General features: G+C 40.0%; 1 protein-coding gene across 2 annotated transcripts in view; it reads left to right on the top strand.

Annotated features, from left to right (window-relative positions):
• STK32A (serine/threonine kinase 32A) overlaps positions 1 to 22,320 on the top strand; it is a 70,713-nt gene that overhangs the window by 15,062 nt on the left and 33,331 nt on the right. For both annotated transcript variants that reach the window (XM_019478341.2, XM_006265029.4), the window contains exons 3-5: positions 4,595 to 4,650; positions 5,725 to 5,876; positions 12,284 to 12,457. In XM_019478341.2, the coding sequence (XP_019333886.1) occupies positions 4,595 to 4,650; positions 5,725 to 5,876; positions 12,284 to 12,457 (382 nt within the window). The remainder of the gene's footprint in view (positions 1 to 4,594; positions 4,651 to 5,724; positions 5,877 to 12,283; positions 12,458 to 22,320) is intronic.

Genomic DNA, 22,320 nt, shown 5'->3' with positions numbered 1-22,320 from the left:
ATTACACACTGTATCCTTCTTTTGCAGTAGTGGGATGAATGACTGGATGATAGATATTAGATAATATACACCCGTTCAAGTAGTGACTGCTACTTAATAGATGGGATTTTAATGAGGCTTTTGTCAGGGTTGATGTGTCCTTCATGAGGCTGTTTCTCAGGCTTCCTTAGCTCCTTCATTTTTATCTGTATCATGCCCCTTGAATCTGTATTCAAATGTGACATACTACAAATCTCTGCTTAATGTTTCAGGCATATCATTCAGCGTGCTCTTAACTGTATACACAGCTGTATAGCTGTATATACATTGCCACCTCTCCTGAACCTAGAATATTTGCCCAAGCTTATATGATCATATGAATTCTTTCTTTGATGAGAAGGATTTATCCAATTATATCTAAAAAGAACTGAATTAAGATTTGCATTGTGCAAACATGGGTCCAAATGGAATGATTTAAGCTTTATTTCAGATATTTAGCAACGCAAAGCTTAGTAGCATTTAGGGGTGAGGCTTTTGGATTAACCCACTGTGAAAATATGAAAATGTAGGTAGGATGGAGAGAGAGAAAGAATGATCATCCCTAATGAGATGTTCTACAGATCAAAACAAGGGCAAAGCAGCTGGAGAGTGTGCATGTGTGAGTGCTGTGGTTAGGTTTCAGAGGTTCTTAGACTTTCATATGTTAAGGCCTGATGGGACCAGGCTAAGCAGGTGGCCTGACTGTGGCATAACCCAGATGGTAAAATTGGAATGCACACGATAGAATTGTGCAAAGCTTTCATGTATTTGGGTCACAGTCTTTGATTTACTCATGTCTATTAAGTAAGTAGTAAAAAAAGTGTGCAGGTAGACCAAGATATTCTAGAAGAATAAAAATCAGCAATGGAAAATACCACTGGACTCATCTGGTCTATATGGTTTATAGGCTGCTTTCAGCACAGATTACCTCCTTCTGTAGGTGCATTTGGTCTCTTGAGAAGTAAGAAATTTCAAAATGAAAGAGTGACCATCTGTTGTGTGTGTGTTTTCACCCTCCTCTGGAGCTATGTATACTGGTCAGTGTTGGAGGCCAATACCAGTCTCCACAATATTGCATGGTAAATTCTCTAACATGGTTTATCTTCAAATAAGATCAGTTTAAATTACTGCCATGTTTTCTTTCCATATGATCTTCTTTTTAAACAGTGTAAAGTCCAGTTAGGACTTAAATCCTGATGCTGCTCTGATTTGCTTCTACTGTTATATACAGGGTGTCCTACACGCTCCTTAATGCACCGTAATTACTGTACATTAAGTTTAGTACTTGGGTAACCAAGTACTAAATCAATGTGCAGTAATTTGTGCTTCTGCACAGTACCACCAGTGCACAGGTTTTTAGTGACGCTTACTGCGCAGTAGCCTAATATTACTGTACAGTACCGTATTAGCACGGTTTGTGCCTGGCACGCTACTGCACATTATTATTAGGCTACTGTGCAGTTAGCATCTCATGTAGACGTTCCCTCTGTGAAGCTGTAGCCTAATGTCAGTCAGCATCTGTCATGGTCATTATCAAATGCCCTTGTTCTTTGTCACAGACCAAACATGAATTTGGCTGTTATCCTGTATGAATCTTTGGTGGGGGAGAATGTGTCTTTTGCAGTGGAAGTGTGAGTTACAACAGTCTTGCTGAAAAAATCTCAGTTGATAAAGTGTTTGGGGAACAAATGGCTCTTGGTTTCTGTGTAGCTCAGTTCAAGGTTTGAACTATATTCATTGCAGATGGCAATCACGAGAAGCTGGACTTCCCAAAGCAACCTTTGATCTAAGAGGCAAAGGAGGAAGAAAGTTTAATAAGACATGAACAGAAGGTATTCACACACCAATACCTCCATGAAAATAAGACAGTGCTTAAGTAGTCTGCAGTGCAGACTAAGGGATGTTAACTAAGAATCTCATCTATGGCATTGTAGTCAGCCCTTTTAGTTCTCCTGTGACAGGTTTGGCTGGAACCTCCCATCTGGGAAAAGAAACAGTAAGGGATATCCTCAGCGTGTTGAACCTGGACACATAGGGAGCCCAAGAAGGCTTCTGTGGTACCATAAATGACACCATTTTAAACTTGGTGTAAATTTGCTGAATCAGACCTTGATTTTTGGGTGAAGCCCAAGAAGACTGCCACTATTTTCTCCAGGTATATTTCGGATTTTGTTTTGTTGCTAATCTCTAGTTTTAATGAGACACCTCAGAAAAGATTTCCGAAGAACTATAGGGAATTTGACACCTAATCCCTTTAGGACAAATCTCAGTGCAAATACTCAAAAAGACTTAACCTGTCTGCACCAAACAGATACGATAGCTCAGTATGGGCATCCATTTGTTCTGCTTTGTAAAGCAAGGTATTTTCCTTCTGATCTCCTGTAAGATTTCAAACAAAATGCAAGCAGGATGGTTATTGCAAAGGGGAGAGTTCTTTGGTTTTCTACAAGCATGAAAGGTTGATGTGACACCTTCCCAGGTGAGATTGCTCAGGTGTTTGTACAATGTGGTAAAGCACTGCACACTTTATACTTAACACAAGCCATGAGTTGTATCATGATGATGACACGAGAATACTGGTTTGCAAGAAAGAGTTTGAATCCTTTGAAGTGGAAGCAAAATCCAGTTTTATTTGTGTCTAAAACCTCACTGTGTGAACTCTCAGAGAACGGGGATGATCACTATGGAGAAAGCTGTCTTCTACAGTAATTAATAAAATGCTAGCCTCACAGCTGGCACTCTTCCTGACAGTCTCAGCAGAGAATTCAGGGACTGAGTGGAGCATGGAGAGAAAGCTAAGCCAGTTTTCTCCAATTCCTATGTGCCCCCACCACAACAGTCAACACTAATTGGCTTTCTTCCTGTTACTCTCAACAGAGAGGCCACTGACTAAGTGGCAGCATGGAGTACAACTTCTCCTCTGGGCCCCTGGAGGCCATCGCAGTGGCACAATGATGGAGCCACAGTGGGGAGAACTTGCCCTACTGCTTCCTCCACTGCCCGCATTCAGTGGGTAAACAGAGGCTTTCAGTGTCTAGAGCTGTCAACCTGGCACTTTTCTGCTGTGTGAAACTCGCTTTATAAATAAAATATTTTGCAAGTGACTTTTTGTAAAGAAAAAAAGTCATCTGACCCCAATGCAGAAGTTTGGTATTGTTTCTTTTAAAGTGCGGAACAATTTAGAATGCAGCCTGCTCCGCGGCTAGTGGTGCAACAGGAAAAAACTGGCATGAATGAGTAATCAAGTGTCTTGCTCCCTGTCAGTTTGAATCCATCATGGACATCCTCACTGGGCTGTATTGTTCCATTTAGAAAGGGCTTTCTGCAAAGCAGGTCAGGCACATGGTCCTCTCCTGTCCAAGCACTAATTGATTGGAAATGAGTGGATGAACAATGCAAATTAACTCTGTAATTTCAGGCCCTCTACTTCCATGGTGCTTGATCATTTAGGGGTCATGCTAATTAAACCTGATGCATTATTAGAAATCCATCAGCAGCCTTCATTTGGTGCCTCAAATCAGCCATCTAATGAGGTTTAAGTGCCTTTTAAGTAGTTATCAGTAGCTGCTGTAAGGAATGGGTCTCTGGTTTGGCATGGACTGTTCTTAGTTAATGGCTATATGGTATAGTGCCAGATGGGGTCATGAACAAGCCCTAGCCAGAACCCCATGATTTTGAAATTAGCGTTCAGTTCCTTGTCCTGAAACGTGCTTATTACTGTTGTTCACCCCAATTTCCAAGACGATGGGAGGTTGGGTTAATTTGTCTCTTCATATGCTACCCATCTAGAAATCCCTTTGTCATTTCAGGTGACATACACACTGATATATAGGCTAATCACAAGCACTCAGTCTATATGCTTCATTCTAGTTACTGCTATGAGAATCACCTGCATATACTTCCTGGAGGCAGCTGGGGAAGCATGGCCCAGTACTCTATCACTATTCAGAGGCCAAAGAGGGAAATAAAATGGTTATTAGGTTTTCCTTCTTTTGACTATATTTCGCATCCCATAAAAGTGTGTAGAGTAGGTCGGAGTCTCCTGGTTATGCAGAGACCAGGCATGCTTAGTGCTGGATGACAGCGAAGTTTGCAGCTTTTGGTGGTGTTGTCTTCTGCTGTGCAATTAGCATAACAATTACCTAAAGCACAAGGACCCTCTGAGCTCAGGCTCCTATGTCAGGTATTTGTTTCATAATCATCAAACTCTATAGATACTTAATGACATGGATGGTTTCATATTTGACCTCAGTGGAAGCAAGTCCTCAGTGGGAGAGGTGGTGTGAAAAGGCTCGGATGACGGTTTCCTGCCTCATATGCCATTAAAGAGGGATGTGTAAAATCCCAAGAAAGTCCTTGCTTTCGCAGGCGAACAGAGTACAACATAATCAATGCAACTACTGTGAGTGACAAAGAGCCATCTTTACATGTCTCCTGCTGTCCATTATCAACCAGAGGAATGAATTGCCGAGAAATTCTTTCATTTTTCACAATAGTCTCTGTTCAGGGAAAAACTAGAACAAAATCAAATTGTAGATCAGATGATTAATGTATGAATATCTGCTGTTTCTTGCAGTTACTTTTGACCATTTTGAAATTTTGCGAGCCATTGGGAAAGGCAGCTTTGGAAAGGTAAGCTTCTTGAATACAGAAGTAGTGTTTGCATGCATGACAAAGCCTGTAGCAGTTCAAGGAATACGCACATCAAAAAGGCTTACTTTTGAGAGCTCACTGCAGATATATGGAATATTGCTCTGTCTGACCTGAACTTCAACTCCTAATAATTCGGGAAGAGTGTAAGGCTGACTTCTCGTCTATTCAGAATCCCCAAACTATATTACAGGATATTAAGTTTTAGTTACTGATAAACCAAATCAGCTGAATGGGTGTATACCCTCAGAAGACAGATTACCATGATGTAAACTTGAATGTGGTGATGTCTTCTTGATAAAGAATCGTGATTCTCCAAGAGCAGCACTGCAGTGTGTAGTGAATATTGAGCAGAGGCGAGTTTGAAATGCCACGTTTTTAATTTAAACACTGTATTAGCTTTGTTGTCCTCTCCCCCTTCTTTCCTGTTACAGTGATTTCTGTAAGGAAACCCATGTCTGGAATTGCCAGAAGTTACGATATTGGTGGGTTACTTGGTCCATACAAGAAAGGGTCTGTCAATCCCTGTAGAGAGATCATGCCTGACAGTCAGGGAGAGGTGAAATTTTCCAGCAATTACATTAAAATGCAGTGTCAGGTTGGCCAAAACTTTATGCAAAATTCTGCAAATAGTTTCAGCCAAAAATCAAAGAAGTTTATATTTTAAAAGCTTCTTAATTTTTTTGTTTGGAAAGATGCTTTGTTTGAAGTTAGTCTACATCTAATTTTTTCAGTTATTTACACGTCTCCTCACAAATCCACATTCTCTGAGGGGCAATGACATGTGACACAAGGAAAATGGGTGATTTGGGGATTTTCTGAGACTCCCTGACCTCCCAGCTTTGTCCCCAATTAGAAGAATAACAATTATTCTTCTATAACGTAATGTGGAAGATCAAATCTTAATTGTGTGGAGCTGGGACTTAGCAGCATGAATCTCATTATAGCAAACAGTAGGGTGCTTCTGTGACCACACTTTACCTGTACAAATGTGCTATATTGTTTTCTCTTGCCAATTCCACCTTCGTCTTAGTGCCTTGGTTTGCTTCCGCATAGGTCTGCATTGTGCAGAAGAATGACACCAAGAAAATGTACGCCATGAAATACATGAACAAACAGAAGTGCGTGGAGCGTAATGAAGTGCGAAATGTGTTTAAAGAGCTGCAGATTATGCAGGGCCTGGAGCATCCCTTCCTGGTTAATTTATGGTAAATCATTTCACTTGTTATTTTCACACTTTTGGTTTCCTAAGCGTCCTTTGCAGAAGTGCTGAGCCCCTACATTGTCATTGACTGCATTTGGAGATGTGGTAGTTCAGTAGTTCTGAAAAACTCAGGGTTCTTCTTTTTTAATATAAATCCTTGTATTTAAAAATGTTTATTTTTGCTTACTTATGCTTATTTTTCTTTCCCTTGCAGCTCTTTTTTGCTTTTAACCCAGTTTTAACACAGATTCTTGATAAAAGCAACAGTTTCCAGTACGATGTGAAAATACAGTTGGATTCAAACCATGCTCACATAATGGGACCCCTCCCCTGCCACAACCTACTTCTTTTATAGCTGAGTGGATGCCCACTGACTTTACACAGCGAGAATCGATTCCATTTATCTTTATTCCTTTTGCTGTAGAGGCTGCCTGGCAGAAATGCACATGTAATAGAAGTTGCCCTTGGCCTTTTCCTCAGGAACATTTACCTTTAGTGCCAATGGCTTTGGCAAACACCAAATAGGTTAGATTAACTCTGGCCTCCTGGGTGTATCAAATAGTCTACACCAGCAAATTCACTGCAGCTTTGTCATTTAAAATGCACAAGTTGACAAGCATGTGAAGCCTCTGTCTGCAAGATGTGAAGTGCCCACAATTCCTTGTGCCAAGACTGGCCCTTTTGAACTGCTTAAACAGGTGCAGATCCCAGAATGGAGACATGGTATTGCCTTTTAACACAACACACGTTGATTTTTTGAGCTATAGCGATTAATAACCTTGGTGAAAATAACTGGATCTTGTTCAAACTGGATCCATCTTGGCAGGAGGTGCCCAGAAATTTAATACTGAAGAGAGTGGGTGGAAGCATGCATCACCCACTAAGTACTTCAGGAGATCAGTCTTCATTTTAATCAATGTTGGTTTCCTCTCCCTTTGTTCTCTGCCACTTTCCAGTTTGATTGTCTGGTTTATTTTGTGCAATCAGAGACCAGCTTTAAAACCTTATTGATATTTTCCAAACTAATGCTAATCAGCAAAGATAAAAGGACTTTTGTCATGGAGCTAGTGATGGGGTTGGGGGGAGGGGTGAACCTTGTCATCCAGATTTTATTGCAAAACCCCAGAATCTCTTTGGGGAATGTGTATGCAAAATAATCTCTTTTCTTAAGAGGACCTGATACATGCAGCCTACACAAGCTGTTTTCAGTAGTTTTCCAGCCATCAGCATCAGGACTGATCAACACAATGATAAAAGGCATGCTAACCTCTCCATCTTTATTTGGTCCAGCATGTTTTCCTGCAATGGAACAGTAGAAGGAAGCTTTAAATAATACTCTGCTAAATCCAGACAGTAATATTATTAGGACATCAGTAATGTTTAAAGTGTCATATGACTTCTCTTTAATTACATGGCAGCTTAGTAGGGTCCAAGGTACATAAGATCTAATTATGAGATCCCTGCAGGATACCAGGTAATTAGGTTTATTAGATGTAAAGATAATTTTAGAACAGGGCAAACTTTTCAAACCAAAGCACAGAACCATAGGCATGCTACTGGATTAAATCCTCAAAACTCCACTGAGGATCACAAGTTGTTGAATGATGCTGGCTCCTTGGTGGTTTTTTATTGAAATCTTCTATGTGGATTGAATGCTTATTTTGACTGCATATCCATTTTACATTTTATATTCATTTTAATTAAAGGTTAGGCCACAGCCAGACCCCTGGATCCTACCACCCCAAGCTTTTCCAGAAAGCAAAACTTGGAACTATCTCAAGTTTCAACAGAGAACTCAAAGCAAATTTCACAATATGATTCTGTGCAGCTCATGGCCAAAGATATGTGCATAGGCAATGGCATGTCTTACTGTATCTTAGTGTTATATCACCCACCATTCTCCCATATGGTCTTTAGCTTCCCATCCCGAAAATGAGAGAGTTAATCTTTGCTCATGACCTATTGACAATGCTGTTTAGTAGATTTTTTTTCTTGTCGTTGGTTTGTTTTGGTAATATATGTTATCCCATCAACAGGGTGAGTTGCCAACATGAAAAGCCATTAAAAAGATGCAGCCCATAGGTGATCAATAGAGCTGTCTTGTAGGGATACTTAGGAAGCTGTTTACAAGATAAATGAAGACACTCCATGGGGCTTTTAAAAGTGGAGTGGTGAATAATATATGCATCCCCAAACTATTTGGGCAACTGGCACAGCACTAGTAAAAAGCTGCTGGCAATCTGTACAAGAAGACACATGCACATTGTAATTCCTGCACAATACTGGCTTCTAGCTTTTTTTCTCCATTTCTGATTGCAGCTGCAGTCACTTTTTTGGATTTTCCTCTGTGTCATCTGTCTACACTCTCTTCCCACTCCTGATAAGCTTCCTTGGACCTATCTGGGGCTCCAGAAAGAGAGAAGTCATGGTAATCCATCATGAATAGCAGAGTGAAAGCAGAGTGAAATCAGTGTCCAGACACTCTTCCCAAGTCCTAGTGGTCTCAGCTCTAGCCTTCAGAGCAATATTTCTACTACACATTTGGAAATACTCCTGTTCTTGATGCTGGTGGCTGCTACAGTGAAACAAGAATGTATATAACTAACCCCATTTAAGTCAATGGGGTTTTGAACATGGGCCATGGGTTTTACAGAGCTAAAAGCTTTGGTCTTACCTCAAGGGGTAAAGAGCATAATAAGCCTTGTCATTCAAAGCAGTCACACAGCGTACCAGTTAGTAGCAGAAGATAACCCTAATGAGAAAAATGTTTGTGTAATCACACACACACACACACACACACACTATTTGTACCTTCTTCAGAATTGTAGACAGGAGTTCTTGGGCATTTCAGGTGTTGGGACTGTTTCAGGGAAAAGCCCTGTACTCCTGAAGATACCGTACATGTTACAGTGCATTGTATCTTCCTTTTACCACTCACATTTTTGTAGCCCACTTGACCCAAATGTTGCAGGATTTGCTTACCTCACATTACATACTGAAATGTAAATACTTCTTGTGATCCACCTAATAGCTAAACCCTCTAAGCTGATGGTCATTGTTAGAGGCGACATATTAAGGGTATGTTCTTGAGAAAATCCTCAAACATTTGGTGAAAATTTACCTAATGTGGACACATACACGAAGTATCTGACTGTCTGAGGACTATAAACTAAGGGAGTTAGAGCACTGAAACCCCAAATACGCTAGATCGGCAGTTCCTAACCTTGTGGTTGTAACCCCATTTGGGATCATAGCAATAAAAAATGGGGTTGAAAGATGCTTGACAGTGTCAACTGATTATGATAAATATTTTTCCTGTTTATAAATAGGCAGCTCTTGTGCATGACATTATTCATCCACGCAAGACAGTTGCAGCTCCGATTCAAGGTGCCTGTACATTACAGGAAGCTGTTGTAAATTCAGTATGTTAATACCAACTGGCTGAAAGGTGTTTTACATGACTGATAAATCTAACATGGATGATTTTCTCCAACAAGTTTCTGCTTTGAGCTCTAGCAGTAACACTAATAACAAGGATGAGAACGAGAAATGAAAGGAGTGCAAGACACAGAAGCGGAAATTTGGTGACTCCTTCCTTGTTGATAGTGTCTGCATCATTTTGGGGTTGCAAAAAATGTCTAATGTTTAAATGCGGTCATGCTGAGGAAAAGGTTGGTCAGCCCTGCTCTACATGCTAGTAACTGAACATAAGACCTTGTACCTGAAGGGGTGGTTCATCTCTCTCTCTCTTTTAATGTAGATTTTCGGGCTCTACTGTATTGTGGCAGTTGCTGGAAGCTGCCATATGAAATAGCGTTGTCTAGTAAAGGCTAGTAAAGGCTTGTCTGTCTCCCCCAAGAGGATTTTTAAGTTGTTCCTTAAAGCTAGTGATGTAAAGCTTCTAGCTTGATAAGGGTTTAAACAACACTTTCTACTGGTTTGACTGCTGAAGTTAGCGCATTCTGCTTTCCTTTTAAGCAAAAGCATAACCTGATTTAGCATCATATTGCTTATGCTGTTTCCTGTGGGAGTCTCTTGGCAGAAGAGCAAACACTTTTCATCTCTATATTGAAGGGCCTGCTGTGAGCACTGAACATTCAGAGTCCGGGGAGTATTGATTACTTGAGTCCTCATTTTGATTTGCCTTTTTGACTGAAGCTGATAGACTTGCCTACAGTTAAAGTAGTCTGACACTTCCTATTATATTCTTATTTTCAGTCTGTGTTCCTATGGTAGGTGGATACCAGAGGATAAATTCTCGAGAAAATTTTAGGGAAAATGTTCATTCATTTCTAAGAATGAGTTTTGGGAAAATTCATTATTTTATATAAACTAAACATTCTTAGCTTATATAAACTCAGCTGTTTCTTTAAGAAGCTTTAGCTCATCCATTCTTTTAGCAGGGACTTGAAACTTGACACAAGGTTGGACTTTGCCAAATTCAGACAGATTTTCATGGAGTGGGATTGTTTTCCCACCTTATGAAACTTTCCTTATGAAAATCCATAACCTTTGAAAAATCTTACCGAGCTGAGACTTGCTTGAGTTTTGGCAGCTAAATTCTCTGGAGATCTGATGGCTATTTTAACATGTTCCAGCCTGGAGATGTAGACGCTGAACTGGATTTTCTCATCAGTTGCTACTCCTGGTTATTGTGGGCTGCATTATGAAAAGTAGACAACTTTTTTAAAACCTGCCTGATGATGATGTAGGAGTCACACAAAGTCAATGTCTCTTGTATTTATATTCCTACGGTGAGGTCATCAACAATGGTTTGACAGAGTCTATGCTGACTTCATTATTGATGCTGTTGCACAAATGAGAATAAATAAAATCAAGCTTCTGGGAAGTTACAAGTTTGGGAAGTATGGTTGGGACTAGGTTTTAGAGGCAGATAGGAATGGGAAGAAAAAGACAGGAAATCAGAATCCATCTAATGAGAAACTTAAATTGTTAAGGAAAAAATTATTCTATTTTTGATCCCCTATAGCACCATGCAAATACTAGAGAAAATAATCTTGAAAATATACAAAGCATGTGGGAGTTTCTTTTCTTTCTATAAGGCCAATAGTTTGATGACCTGACCCTAAATAGGACTATTACAGTTCATTCTGGCCACTTTTTAAATTAACATAATTTTATTCCAATGAAAAAGAAACTTCCTATTGCTTAATATGATCTTGCTCCCAAAATGTTGGAAATGTCTTTATATCTAGAAAAAATACCTTTAATGTTTCTCATCTGTGAAGCACTAAACAAATACTTACTGGTTGCCCTCAAAATACCTTTGTGAAATAAGCAGGAAGGAAGAATATCAGAACAGCTGATATAGCTATTCCAGGCAAACTTTTTAGTGTAAATAAAACCTTAGAGTAGGGATGGCTTTGAATTTCATGGTCAAGTATCCCACTCCTTTTAAAATTAGATGGTTGTGAACCTTGGGATGGGTGGGTCCTTAAGCTGGCAAGTTATCCATTGGAGTTTATAGAGACTGTAAGAAGTACGCAGCAAACCATTAGGGTACCTCTTGTTTTTGTGCCAGTATTTATTCAGTACCACCTGCATCAGGTGAAATGCTGCAATCTTGGTCTCTTTGGGATTAGTTAATTGGATAAATAAACAGATGTGACCAGATCAATCCAATCATGACTTTGCCACAGAAATGTAAATATGAGTGTTTGATTTAGGCATAATTGCAAAGATTGATATGCAGTGTGCCTTATTGATATTAAAGAAAACACTCCCCAGATTACAATATTGTCAAGGTCTCTTCATAGGTCTTTAATTTTCTTTTTCTGTTCTTCTTTGTAGTAACTCCTTAGAAGCTTGAAACCAAGATCAATTTTTAGAGCTCTTTGTCAGAGGACTGTAAATATTCCTTTCTGTTTCTGCATAATATTGCTAAATTAGTTCCCTGCTGTATGGTTGCTTCTGAACACTGAATGACTGACAGAGCGGTGTTATCTTTTGTTAATACCTGTGAACCAATTACTTTTTAAAAATAAGTGTATGACGATTTCTACGAAGATACACCAAACTTGAGCTTTTAAAAATATATATTACCTATCTCCTTCCAATGGTCTTATAATCAGTACATTTTCCCTGAATTTGATTAGTCTTAACACTATGAACATTTTAGACCTTATCAAACAATTGCTGATCTGTTTTGAAAAATTGTGGACCCAGTGGCATGTGAAGCTGAGAGCTCTCAACTTGGAGTTGCATTAGAAGTCCAAACATTATGCGTGATGCTGACAAAATCCCGGGTAGATCTGGAACCGTGACAGTTTTGGTCTTAAATGGATGCAATTAAGCTTTGATAACAGAACTTGAGGACAATATATTCTATTCTTTATTTTGGTGCTCCTTGAACTGAGATTTGTCTTTAACATGTTGTTTGTACCCTTCCAGGTACTCATTCCAAGATGAGGAGGACATGTTCATGGTGGTGGACCTTCTTCTTGGAGGGGACCTACGCTATCATCTACAGCAAAATGTCCGATTTCAAGAAACCACTGTGAAACTCTTCATCTCTGAGCTAGTGTTGGCTTTAGATTATCTCCAAAGCAGATACATCATCCACAGGTCAGTCACAGATTTCAGAGCTGGATTGATATTGACTGTGGGCTATTGTGGATGGCCCTGTTTTATCATTTGAGCTGGTCACAAGGGAGGTATTATATTTTAAACTATAGACATGATTAGAAGTCATTGTATTACTGAATGCTGGCATCACAGCCACTTACTTTACTGAAACAAACAAGTTTTGACACATGCAAAGGTGTAATCCTTTCTTCCTCATGCATCATGGCTTGAAAACTAGTTGCTACGTTCCAGTACGTACATCTTGATGGCAAATGATGTAGGAAGCAGAAAGAACAGAGTTTGAGTTTATGTTACAATTAAAAACCTTGTTTGGAGTTGAAAACAGATACGTTGATGAAGAAATCACTGTTGGAGAATAGGTAAGATATGTTCAGGTAATAGCATCTATCACTTGTATGGGTGCTTTCCTAAGGTAAGTATGTGTGTTGCCCCCTTTTAAAGATGGAGAAATTGAAGAACAGCGAGTAAACTACTTGCCTTAAGCCTCACACAAGTCAATGGTAGAACTGCATCTCCTGACTAGAGATTTCACAGTCCAACCACTAGACCATATCAGTATCTCAGCTGCCATTTTCACAGTTTTTAAATTAGTTTGGCTGTGTGTGTTCACTTCTCACTCAGGATTTTCCAGGTTCTTGGGCTGGGGAATACTTTTGAGGCAGTGTATAAACATTGAAACAGAAAGTAAAAGAGGTGCATCAATATTGTTCCACCCCAGCTATCGTGGAATACACAGCCTCTGGACTGTCTCATATCAATGAACAGTGAAGTCTTTAGGATACTTGAGCAGCATGGACAGGTTATTAAGAAACTCCTATCTAGGTTTCCTTACCTGGAAGCAGAGTTTCTACCATGTGATGCATAAGAAAAGTAGAGGTAAAGCTGGAGAAAATAGAGAGTCCTTTAGTCTATGTAAGTGTTTGAAGATGGCTCTTGTTTCTTGACTAATGAAAGTAATGGATTTACTAGTGATTTACCTTGTCCTTCATCATGTGAAAGGACAAGCAGTTAAGGAGTGGGAAAAGTTTCCCACATACAGTTGTATCGGCCTGAAATCTTTCCTGGGGACTCTCAGAGTTTTTAAATATTTCTAAAGTAGAAAGCATATTATTTCATTTACTTGGAAAGATTGTGTTTGTTCTCTGCAAAAACCCGTAACTGTTAGGTTTCATTAGTAGCAGTTCATTAATGACTTATTAATCCAGTGAAGAGAAAGCGTTGCTATCAAGTATTCTGTTGTTGCATTTGAAGGTGTAGTTTTTTTGTCTGTCACAAATGGAAAGAAGAAGAATGGAAATAAATGCAAATAAATAAATGCTGAGCATTGAGAGAGAGGCATTTCTTCTGTATGGCGGTGCCATTAACATGAATGGGAACTCAAGCTGTATGCATGGCAGCCGTATAAGGCTGAAGAAAAAACCCTTATGATTCTCAGTATAGTATCTATTTTGTTATTATTTTTCTCCGAAGGGGAAAAAAAGACGAGCTAACACATGATCTTAAAAAGAACCTTGAATTTCCAGGTCTTCTGATCTTTCTTTCCCATATAATAGATAAAAGGAACTTACACAATTTGGAGGCAGTCATTAGTTGTTTTTAAAATACTCACAAGAATAACAAAATTAATTACAATCAGCACTTGGATACTGATGTACTATTGATTGCAACCGTCTCTGAGAAGAAGAATTTAATGGAAACTCATTATTGTGCTACCAAAGAAGAATACATGTTTTTTTTAATGTCTGATTTCTTTTTCTTTTGTTCTCAATTTAATTACTAACGTGAGAGAGAGTTTATACAGTAAAGAGCAGTGATAGGTCACCTTCCATCATAATTGCATTATGACTAATGGATGGTCTTTCTTATTCAAAGAACTAATAATGTCAAGTTCCAAAGATGTTACTCATGAAGTTATATTGTAATGCATGGGAAAAATTATGCAATTTAATTACATGAGTTATAAAAAATGCAGTAAATTTGATGCCAGAGGAGGCTTCTGAAACTTTTGTTTTCTATGTAAACCTGATTATGTCAATTGAAATAATAGGAATTGGTTAATATGCTCCATTTGCACAACATGGCCTGTATTCCCTGCTGATCTTAGTGGACAAATCTCAGTGAAGCTTCACACAATGCTTCTCCATTTTTCTCTCATAATACATTTCCTCTAATCCTCAGTGATTATAAATAATGTCACATACTGATATTATACACTAGGCACAGTGTATATTGAAGTCATTCTATATTGCAATGCAGCTATAAGTGGGGAAAAGCACAGCAAAACCAAAAACGTTACTCTGATGATATGCAACAGTTTGAAGTCAGGAAGTAAAAAGTATCATGTTCAAGTCTAATTGCTTTGCGAGTGTATGTGGTGCTTGGATACTACAGTGAGTTGGGGAGGTGCAGAGCATAATGCTTAAATAGAAAAAATCAAGTTAAATCAAGTTAAATAAAGACTTACAAATTAAAGTTAGCTGAGAACTTTGGTAAACAAGTTGCCTTTGACATCACAGAAAGGATCCCCAAGCAGGGCATGGTTCACTTTCTTCAGCCTCCAGGAACCTGGATACAATGCAGCTTAGAATCAAGAAAACCACTTACTGTGAGTGTCAGGGTTTCCTTAATGACTGCAGTTAATCAGAGTTTTGCTCCTAGTAGTTTATCTAAAACCTACAGTGGCCAAACCTCTTGGTAAGACCTTGTTTCAGCACTGCCTGAAAGGAAAGAGCTACATCTAGTGGATCACTAATGCCAACCCTGTGGTGTTCTGAGTTTCTCCATTTCCCTTTAACAGAGGGACAGAACATTCTAGTGATAGCTTAATTAAATGTCTTATTTGAAGCCTCTTAATTTGCTTGACCATACAAATTAGCTCATGTCACCAATGGTAAACACCAGGGATGCTGAAATCCTTTAGCTGTAAGTGATCCCTAGGGATAGGTAGACTCTTCTCTTATTCCTCAGTGTTATCTTCTTTTGTGACTTGATCGCTTATTCCGCTTAGCAAATTCCCATTACTTGCTTACTGTTTCAAATGAATATTAGCTGCCAAACCATTCATTTGGTTGGCACTGGTAGTACATGGTGCATAGTATTATTATGAGCACTGATTCAAGTTTTAACTGTAGGATTTGATTATTTTGTCAAGCTGTTGCTCCTTTTTCTTGCTTGTTACTGCTTGATAACAAGCATAATGTACCTGAGCCCCTTTGAATTGGGGTCTGTTAATAAGGAAGAAAGAAGGAAAGAATTAAAAGTTGGCATGAAAATGACTTTATTTATAAAATCAGCCTAGCAAGGGATGTGATAGTATGAAAATTTAAAATACAGTGGGCGCATTTACACAAGATGATTTACTGTGCAGTAGCGCTAATAACTGCCCAGTAAGCATCCACGTTTACATATGCAGATGCTTACTGCACAGTAATTAGCTTTAATTGCAAGTTAATGCAAATGCAAGTAGCAAATTTACTTGAGATTACTTATTATGCTTCTGCCCCAGGAGCTGCGTGCTGCTGGGGCAGGCTCTACCACCAGAGCCCAGGCAGGGACAGTGTCCCTCTACCCTGGCAGCAGGAAGCTCCCAGCCCCCACTCTGCAATTGCGGGGCCAAGGCTGGGAGATCCTTATGTCCCAGCTCGAGCCCCACAGTCAGGGAGCCAGGGCTAGGAGACCCTTCTCTCCCAGCACCAGCTCTGTGGTCATGGGGCCAGTGCTGGAAGATCCTTATCTCCCAGCCTGAGCCCTGCAGTCATGGGGCCTGGACATAGAGATCCTTCTCTCCCAGTGCCAGCCCCATGACCGCAGAGCTGGCACTGGGAGAGGAGGGTCTCCCTGCCTGGGCCCTATGATTGTGGAACAGGGGCTGGGAACTCCATGCTGCTGGATCAGGGGGGCATTGTCCCCACCAGGGCTCCAGTGGTGGAGCCTGTCCCAACAGCAGGCAGCTCCCAGGGGCAGGGAGCAATGTCCCAGCTCCTGTCAGATGACAGCTGTCACCTGGCCCCTGGGCTAGCACCCAGGGGAGCTTAGGGTCCCCCCCTTGCTGCTGCAGGGGCCCATTGCTGGGCCTCGGGGAGTCGAAGCAGTCTGCTGCTAGGAGCAGCAAATCTGCTTCCATGTCCCTACACGTGTAGATGCATGTCCAGGAGAGCTTAATCTCAAGTAGTTTACTTGAGAGTAAACTGGTCCTGGATTATTTGTCATGTAGATGTGCCCAGTGTGATTTAATGCTCTCCCCCACTCCCCTGTTTTAATGGAATTAAAGTGATGTAGCATCAATAAAAAGGGACAGGAATATCCTACAATGGGACTAAACATGCTTGAAACATTTTTGAGTCAGACTCCAGTGTCTGAAGTTTTTGAAATATGACAAACAACACAAAAAGGGCTGACTTTCAGTATTCCCATAACAGCATTTCCTCCCTCAACCAAGAGAAGTTCCGCTCTTTTTATCTGAGACTGGCGCTGCCATGTTCCAGCTCCTGTTTTCTCAGGAGTCTTACCTTTCATGTTTTGTTTCTTGCATGATGTCTGCTTTGTGATGAGTAGATCACTTCACTTCAACCAGGAAAACTCAACTGCCCCTTTCAAACCCAACCACAAGCACCACTATGTTCTGGGAAACAAAACTGCAGCGTGGTAATGAGGGTATTGGATTAGCTTTCCCTGCTCTGCACCTGGTCACAAAGCCACCAAATAATGAATGAGGATGAATTAAACATTGTGAAACAAGAGACTAAGGTTTCTTTATCCTAGGAACTAAGGGGCAAGGCTTCATGCAAATACTTAGCCTGAATAGCTGGGCTAGTCCTGGTCATGGGCAAACAGTAGAGAAAGCGTGATCCTGAAAGTGAAGTTGTTTATTCTTAACATTTCCAGTACTACTTAGAGACTCCAATCAAGTGCTCTGGAAAATATACAAAAATAGGCTGTTCTGAAGAATTTGCCATTTAAGTATATGATAAGAGGCCATGGGTTCATCCAATAGAAAAGAAAGAACAACTGTAAGGCCATTATGATTTGGGTAATATACAGCAAACTGCTGCTACTCGACTTAATCCATTATTACGAGTTATGCTGACTTCTGAGCGTAGGCGGGTTTTAAGGGAGAATGAAACCTTGTAAAAAATTGAAACCTTGGCCTTGTAGAATTTTAGAGCACTCCATTCCTGAGTTGTATTATGAGAGAAAGCAAAAACCAGCCTTTTATTCACTTATGTGTCCCATTGTAGAATAAGGGATCAAAGAATCCTTGCTTCAGTTCTTCACATCTCACCAGCTTCCTTCCTTGCTGCTGGGCCCAAATTGATCTCTGTTCAGACCATGCCAGTTCCATGTTCCTAGGAGCCTAGGACTGGAGAGGGGCTCCTACATTGAGTCTGTCCTCTATGTTTGCTGGCAGTTGTTAACTCAAGAGCTCCCCAAATGTGTTACTTCACTTAGTTATTTGCAGCTACAAGGAACAGCCAGAACACCCTATAACACGTCATAGGTAAAAGCAGGGAAGACAAGAGCACTGCCAATACTTTTCCATTGCAATGACATGGAAATGGGTTAATATCTGCTTGGAAGACTCTAGGGTAAGGATCATGTCACATATTACAGAGGGCAAAAACCCTCACAGTCCATGCTAGCCTAACTGAGGGGAGATATTCCTTCCTGATTTCAAATGTGGTGACCATTCATGAGTCCTCCTGTGGGCATTTCATGATTGGTTAATCCACGGCGGTCCAACTGACAGCTTGCAAGAGGTTAACACCCAGCCCATGGGCTTCTGTCCAACCACTACTCCTCCCACCACTCCTGCTGCTTCTGGCGTCTCTGGGCTTCCCCTTCCTCCTTCAGCTTCTGCTTCCTGCCCCTGTCCCTGGGTGCAGGGCATGGAGGCCTGTGGGAGCCCATGAGGTCTGTGAGGCATGAAGCACAAGGGTCCACTGCCCCAGCAGTCCAGTATTTGGACAACCCTGGGTTAATCTATGCCAACAGTTACTCTGAGGATTCAATCTGCCTTCTGTAAGCAATGGAAACAAGTAGCAAAACTGATCCAGGATGACATTATTCTGTTATTCTGGAATGAAGAAAATGTGCAATTCAGCAGGAGAAGGTGGACCACTGGACACATACTTGCAATGTGTTACTAATTAGGAGGCATATTGCGAGCCATTTGTTTGCTATTCACTCTCTGATCTCTAGTAGGAGGATTTTCTCTGGGATAGAAAACAGATAAAATTATTAAACCGCCTCTTTCCTCACCTACATATCTTTTTTCTTTTCCAAATATACTTTGGAGCATAACACAACAGTCTGTCTGACTGTTCAACACTGTTTAGCAATACTGAGATTTAATCCCTAAAGCATGAACTGTTAAAGAAAGAAAACATTTGCACAAAGTAGGCTGTAATATAATTTCATGGCAACTTGCCAACAGTTATTTGACTTATGTGGTGGGGTGTTTTTCCTGCAAATGCAATGATGAGAATACACGCAACTCGCTGATGTCAGGTCAAAATCTAGCCTAAAAGCAAGAACATGACAATAAGAGATGGACTTTTATATTCTCTTCCAGAACAAACGTGGGTCCTTTACATATCAGAGGGTTTGGGTTGTGTTAGATTGAGATGTGGGCATGGCCACCTATCTTAGTCACTCTCTGCTCCTTTTTAAAGGAACAGTGGCATAGGCCAGCCCAAGATGAGTCTTTAAATATATATCAGGTTCTGGACAAATATGTGTCCTCATCTGTCTAGTGTTCAAGGTTAAGCAAAACATGTGCCTCTAAACTGGGGAAAAATTCCCACAATCCAACTCTTCCCTGTCCATCTTCTAAGCTCACAGCTGAAGCTAAGTTGGCTGGCATTATTATACCATCGCTAATTAGAGGGTTAGGAATGTCTGGCCAGGCAAGTGGTTGTGCTGCTGAGCCAACAATTTGTATGGCTTCTGCTCTTTCAGCCCACAAAACAAAGAAGAAATATCCAAGCCCAGAGGAAAAGAGCCTCTGCCTTCCAGAAACAGTCACAAAAGCAGAAGCTAGTTTTTAGGGGTGCAGCATACAGTACATGCTGTAGTCGGGTCTTTTTTGAGGTATCCCTAACAGGGTAAAACATCCTTAGCCACCTGCAATTAACATTGTACCCAGAAGGGAGGACATTAAATTGATAAAGTGACTTAGCTGAGAAGTACAACATCTGTAATTGGAAACCTCAGGAGACAAGCAGACAATTGTTTATTTTGTATGAACAGTTTTGCAGAGGCAGCAAAGATGAAGACCGATGGCTGGAATTATTGGTGCACTTACTTGTAAGGAAAAGGGAAATTATTGGCTAACATTCATGTGCTAGGGTACATAAGATGTGAGGGACCTATTCAGATCTCTGTAACAACACTGGTGTCACACCCTAGGTTGCATGCCATGTCACAGGGAGTAAGAACAGAACTGGTTGCAACGGAACAGGTTGACAAATGGCAACCCAGTTTCATGAAAAAGTTACAATTTGGAAAGTGTTTTGTCTCAAAGCATTAAAAATGAACACTTTTTCACTTTTTAGGGGATTTTTTCTTATCAAAAGAATTAGAGAAATGGGGTCAACGTTTTTCATTTGCAATTAATATCTATTTTGACAATATAAGTATTTGATTTAATCTATGATATAGCATCACTGTGCTCTGTTTAAAAGAAAATACCCACTTGCTGCCGTTGCTCAGAAGTAGAATTCCAGTAACTGATGAAGTAACATTTGTATGTCTCTGGCCTGATCCTCATGGGTATTTCAGGACTAAGTTTATCGGGGTTTGTGAATCCTTCTGAATTACTTAGATGAAAAGATGCCCAATAAGAGCAAAAAATTATATTACAATGATGCACATTTTCTTTTTCCAGACTCAAATGACTCTGTGAACTCTATTTTTATATGGAGAGATTGCATGTTTAAAAGGGCTAAATCTTACATGTGTAAATTGTTCTCTTTGGAGCCATGAGCCTGGCTGAAGGCACTAAGCAGTGAAAGGGTTATTTTCGCTGTGCCTGCTTGGTGTTTTCCACAATTTCCATATGCTGTATTAAATTGCAAGGTGCACATCTCAGTCTTGTAGCAGGTGCTGGGAAGTGATGTAATTAGCCTATTAAAGCCAGGTAATGTCTTGTCAAGTCACTCAAGTGCATACAGAAGCCATATCAAATGTATGTTTTCTGCCAGAGTGGGACCCGTTCGCTTTCCTCACTGGTTACATAAATATTTCCTCATAGTTCAATATGTGCATTGTAGGCAGCGCATTTGTGTTTTAAAACAAGGTTAAGTAGATCATGTATAAAAATCACTTTTACTGGGGCACTTCTGTGCTTTTTTTTTCTAAAGAAAGCAAATCTATGTGTGACAGCAGCCTGTGTTTTTTTCAATGGCAAATGAAAGATCATATTTCTGCACTGACTGTACAGAAGTGACCTTCAGAAGTTTTGTTCTGTCAAAATTTAGTCTTCCATTAGATTCCCTATGGTGGGTCAGAGATTTCTGGGACTTCTGTTCAGATTCTTTTATAATTTTGCTTTCCACAGTTTTGTGTGGAAGTTGTATTTCTCTAGTTAGCATCTCTACTAGATCTCAGATTTTGTGTTGTTTCCACAAATGAAATGTATTCAGTAATATATCCGAAGCTGATAACTAACACGAACATGGAGAGGTCTTTTCTTTCCAAGCAACCCATAATTGTAAGAGGGCAGGAAACTGGTTGGAATGGCTTGCAGATTTATGCTGTCTTTTTCCCTTTCAAAAAAAAGATAGATAAACATCCAGGTACCTATATTACAGATGGTGTAGAATACATAAATGAAGGACTGAAAATACAGATGGCAAACTACTTAAATGGTGATTGAGTGCAGCGTTCCCCCTAAAACACGATACCGTGTTTTATTTATTACAAAATTAATGTTCTATGGAATCAGCTATTAAATGCAAGGTGGCTCAACATATGTCAATCAAGAAATGAACATTGCTGATGTGCAAATTTAGTGTTCAACTGGGAAGCATTCTGCAAAAATGGGTTTTCACATGATAGAAACTACTACAATAGTCTTAGCAGAGTGTTTACATTCCTGTAGACAATCTGTTGAGGACAAGGTTGAGACACTTGGCAGGAAAGCAGGTGTCAAGACTGCATTGACTCTGTAATTAACTTGTTTTGTTTTGTGGACATCAGAGAATTTCACCCAATATTGCCATCAATTTTCCAAGATCTTTTCAAGATGCAGTGGTTATTTATCACAAGGTCCTTAATCTAACTTAAGTATGGGTAATTACCTTGTGCCTTCCTAAATTTCCTCTGCAGATTCAGCTGGATCTTTCTATGCATTCTTAAACAGCACCAGAGTTATATCCCAAAAAGGGCTGCATTGCATCGGCAGAAAAAGCGATCTCTGTGTATTTCACAAGTATATGTTCACTGCATTAAGAAAGGTGTTTTTGGGCTAAAGGCTCTACATCATTGCAGATATGGTAATTTTATTGTTTGTGTGAACTTTGTAGGAACCAGAATTTCATTGGCTTCATAACATGGGAAAACAGAAACATGAAAACACTACTTTAAGAAATTTACATTGGAATTTAAGAGTGATGAGTACTTCGTAAATCCTATTCATATCCTTTCATGGATAGTCTTCATAGACACCATTTTAGATAATACCACAGAGTTACTAGCAGTTTCCCTACGGCTGGAAAGCTTATGCCGCTTGGCTGGAAGTTCCCTTTTGGCTATTTCTCTTGATAAAGGAATTTACAAACAGCCAACCTCCTGAGCTATAAAAGAATCTGTAACACAGCTGGAAAGTTCAATCTCTGAAACAA

The sequence above is a fragment of the Alligator mississippiensis genome, chromosome 9, assembly GCF_030867095.1.
Source record: "Alligator mississippiensis isolate rAllMis1 chromosome 9, rAllMis1, whole genome shotgun sequence".
NCBI classification, from domain to species: domain Eukaryota; kingdom Metazoa; phylum Chordata; order Crocodylia; family Alligatoridae; genus Alligator; species Alligator mississippiensis.
Note: the sequence above shows the minus strand (reverse complement) of the source record. Positions and strands in the feature narration are given on the sequence as shown.